At 38.7% G+C, this 4,063-nt stretch overlaps 1 protein-coding gene across 10 annotated transcripts in view; it reads right to left on the bottom strand.

Annotated features, from left to right (window-relative positions):
* The window catches only part of SUPT20H (SPT20 homolog, SAGA complex component), a 36,724-nt gene that overhangs the window by 550 nt on the left and 32,111 nt on the right, over window positions 1-4,063 (bottom strand). For 9 of the 10 annotated variants that reach the window (XM_085215987.1, XM_085215989.1, XM_085215994.1 and 6 more), the window contains one exon: window positions 1,421-1,526. In XM_085215987.1, coding sequence (XP_085072113.1) covers window positions 1,421-1,526 — 106 coding nt within the window. Of the gene's footprint in view, window positions 1-773; window positions 902-1,420; window positions 1,527-4,063 lie in introns of all 10 variants that reach the window. The other variant, XM_085215996.1, reaches the window with a different exon arrangement.

Below are 4,063 nucleotides of genomic sequence, written 5' to 3'. Positions count from 1 at the left end.
CTGCCACAAAGGAGGAGGAGAAAAAGCTTGTTAGTGTTAGCTTCAAAACTATGGTTCACATCAGAAAGAACGACAGTAAGGTGGTGGTGGTGGGGGGGAAACAAAAACGGAGGAAGTGCTAGGTGAACAAAAGAAACATATCATGAGTACAGTCAAGCAGCACCAGTGGCACAGAAGCCTGAGGGCATGTCTCGTGTTTTACACGCATTCTCTGACAGCTACTTCTTTGCCCTTTCTATCCATTGCAGTAACTCAGCAACTTCAGGAAACATTTGGTGACACTCTTTTAGCATAATGCATTTTCCCGTGTATTATTTTCTATGTATTTCACAAGGAGACTGTGCAGAAATCTTTTAATATTTTCCTAGGCCATATGAATGATAATACTGAAGGAATGCTTTGCCAGAGCTGTTTCCGCATGCTGCCTATAGCTGCACTCCATTTGAACTTGCAGGTGCTTACAGTTTTGTTGTTTTGGAATCCTAATGGCACCTGGCAGTTTATTTAGTAATGTGCCACAAGCACTCCTTGAATGTTATCAAATCGGGAAGGTGGATGGTTTAAATGAATAAAAATAAATTCAGTGCTCCAAGCTGAGAGAATCACAGATTTCAAGTCTTATCACGATCATTTGCCAAAATTCAGAGGTTTGTTTCTTTTTAAGACCATAATGACAGTTAAAAAAAACAGAAACCAAGATTTTTGAATTTGGAGCTAAGAACTGTATTACTGTTTTCTTTTTTTAAACAGTCAGAGTGAAGTTGCTGGATTACTTGTATCTGTTGCTGCTGCTGCTGCAAGGCTTGTTGTTGTTGCTGTTGTAAGGCAGAAGAGAGCTGCAGTCTCTGCTGAGGAAGGCTTTGCCCAGGTCTGTTCATGGCAGAGCCAAGCTGAGACAACACTAAGAAAGGAGAAGGGGAAAGCAGGCAGGTCAAAGAGGTCAGGTCAAGTTTATCAGGGCAGGGAAAGGAAAGCAGAGGAAGAACGTAACAGAAAAGGAGAGTCAATAGAATTAGTCTGAGTAAAACTGGAAACTGTACAGAATAAAATATACGTGATATACATACTTGGTTAGTTAGAACATAATTAGATTATGAAGTGCTTGTGGAGACACAAAGAGGTTTATTATACTAGATGTTCAGCACACAGTTAAGCATTCCTCAATGAAGTCTGGCATGGAATTTTCCTGTATCTTGTTTTCAGATCAGATGTGACAGCGATATAATAAATTTACTACACTTAACTGCCAAACAAAGCAGAGAAGTGCATGCTTTGAAAGTCAAATATTTCTTGTACAATTCATATGCTGATAATACATAGCGTGTTGTTCTGATCTTCTTAAATCAGAAAGACCAAACTTCATTTCAGTGTGAATTTATCAACGTACACAGATACAAAAGGAGGCTCAGCAAGCACATACCTGTGGCTTGAGGTTGCATGAAATTCCCTACTCCCGTCAGGTTAATGACAGCAGCTTGTTGGGCAGACAATGCCTGATCTTGATTTGATGGACCTTGGTCAGACCCCTAGCAAAAATGAAAAGCTTGATCCTTATTACCAAACTTTAGTACAAATAAGTAAATAAAGCAGGTGTGAAGACAATCTTTTGAAGTGCTATTTGAAAACATTTAATTTAATTCTACCTATCACGGTGCATTTATATACAAACTATTCTGGAGTTGCTACTGAAGCATAACAAACAGATGCTAATGCCCCCAAACAGCTGTGTGGGAGAAATAGTAGAAGTCCCATGTAGATAGCAGCTTCCCTGCTGTCAGGCAGCAGAGATTACAGTTTATGGCTGTAATGGCATCATGTCTCCTCTCTAGCTCCCCACCCCAAAGCCTTCAGGGGACACCTGAAGCCATCAATATGCAAAAGATCCTAATCATAATCAAAACAGGGTAAGCATAAAAACATTAAACTGTGTGACATGTGCCTCAACTTCATGATAAATACAAATACTGCTTTTAAAGTTTCGTTTTCTAAACAAAGTAGCTCTGACATTAATCACACAAATGGAATTACTGGAACCTGATTCAGTGTCTACTGCTGTGAAAGGGTGCTGCATCACGCACTTTTCTAGAACTTAAATTATGCATTTATTCAAAAGGTAAGAAAGTATGTATTACACATATGACTTACAGAAACTGCTGGCTAATGTTTTAAGGAGGAAAAAAAAAAAACCCACCAGTTTTTGAGCTGGTGCCTTTCCAGCAATTGCAATACTTCTTTTGAATGACCATATGAAATAATGCCAGTAAGATTTGGGTAAATTGGACTAAAAGACTGAACACTGAGACATGCATCATTATCTCATTGAAGACCACGAAGAAGACTTACAAAGTCACAGAACCAACACCGGAAAGAAAAAACCTAGGTAAGAAGTATGTATGCATTCTATTGGCAGCACAGAAAATTTTTGGTCTTTTTGGGCCAAAGTTTTTTTTTCCACTAAGCAATTGCTTCACAGCACTGTGAACACATGCTTTCCTGTCCTTAGTAAAAACTGTGGGATTTAGTGTACAAAGTAGCTCATTCTAGCTTCATGATCCCAGTCCTAAACTACAAGGTGTAGTAAAAAAAAACAAACAGTTCCTCGGGGCAAGTTAGCCAATGCAGAGAGATGGATTTTCTCCCAAAGAACTTTCTGTCGTAGGAAGGTCTAAGCTCAAATCAGCCTTTGTATGAATGCCCTTAATGTTCAATATCTAGAAAATAAACCCCAAGAGAGCGAACTTGCATGATTTTTTAGTAACTCAGAAAGTAAGAATAAATTCTAAGAATAAATCTCACGGGGTGATACACCCTGAAACCATTTTAAAGAGTCACTTATGAACAGTCTACTGCAACACAGTGAACATTATGAAAAACTGAGCTGTGTAACCATGGAGAATTTTGCGTACAAAAATCCTGCATATCTGGAAAGACAAATGTAATTCTCGGAAGCGTAAAAGCAGAGCAGCTAGTTTTCCCAAATTGCTCTACTGGTGCTTGTAAGAGTTTTAGCCACAGGCAGTACCAACCACTCAAAATCTGTCACTTTGTAGACAGATCAGTTTCCACTGCAATTTTAGACTTAGGTAATTCAAGCAAACTGCTGAATTTCCCCCTGTCCTAGGATGAACACGGCACTGATAATGATGTACTCCTTGGAGAATTAAAAAAATAATCACCTTTTAAAATTCACTGGTTTACAATTGTTTTTGTGAAGAAGTCTCATAGAATCACAGAATCACTCAGGTTGGAAAAGACCTTAGAGATCATTGAGTCCAACCACAACCAAACCATACTACCCCTACTACCCTCTGCTAAATCATGTCCCTCAGCACCACATCCAAATGGTTTTTAAACACATTCAGGATGGTGACTCAATGGGGAGCCTATTCCAGTGCTTTACAACCCGGTTTTTCCTGATATTCAACCTAAACTTCCCTGGTGCAACTTGAGGCCATTTCCCCTTGTCCTGTCATCCGTCACCAGTGAGAAGAGATCAATCCTGCTCTCACTGTAGCCAGATAATTTTAAGATAATTAAAATACATTTCAATGTATTCTAATTAATATAGTAGATTATACCAGTATCAGAAATTTTTTAGCAACTCAAAAAGTCTTCAAAAGCACTGTAAATTAATTTAATTTCATATTCTGAATATTCCACTGAATTTTAGCAGATTCTTCTAAGAACCTGCAAAAACTGTTAAAAGAATCTTGATTCCACTTCCTTAACCCATTTTAAATGCACTGATTTTCAGCCAAATTATTTTTGGCTCGTCAGCGACAAAGGCAATGTGAAAGAGTATACTTCAATTTGGAATCACATAAATACAAGCACTTAATTTTATACAAGTGCTCTATTCTGGCATATCTGCCTCCTGTGCTGTCCCCTTCCCACAGCTCTGGAGTGTGTATGGGAGTGGCAGAATGAAGTAGGTAATGCTGCCCATGATCTCCTACTGGTATCCATTTTTTTTAAGCATGGTGCAACATTTCATAGAATCATAGAATGGCCTGGGGTTGAAAAGGTCCATAATGATCATCTAGTTTCAACCCCCCTGCTCTGT

This window comes from Meleagris gallopavo, chromosome 1 (assembly GCF_905368555.1).
Source record: "Meleagris gallopavo chromosome 1, MGAL_WU_HG_1.1, whole genome shotgun sequence".
Classification (NCBI taxonomy): Eukaryota; Metazoa; Chordata; class Aves; order Galliformes; family Phasianidae; genus Meleagris; species Meleagris gallopavo.
This window is presented reverse-complemented; position numbering and strand designations above follow the sequence as displayed.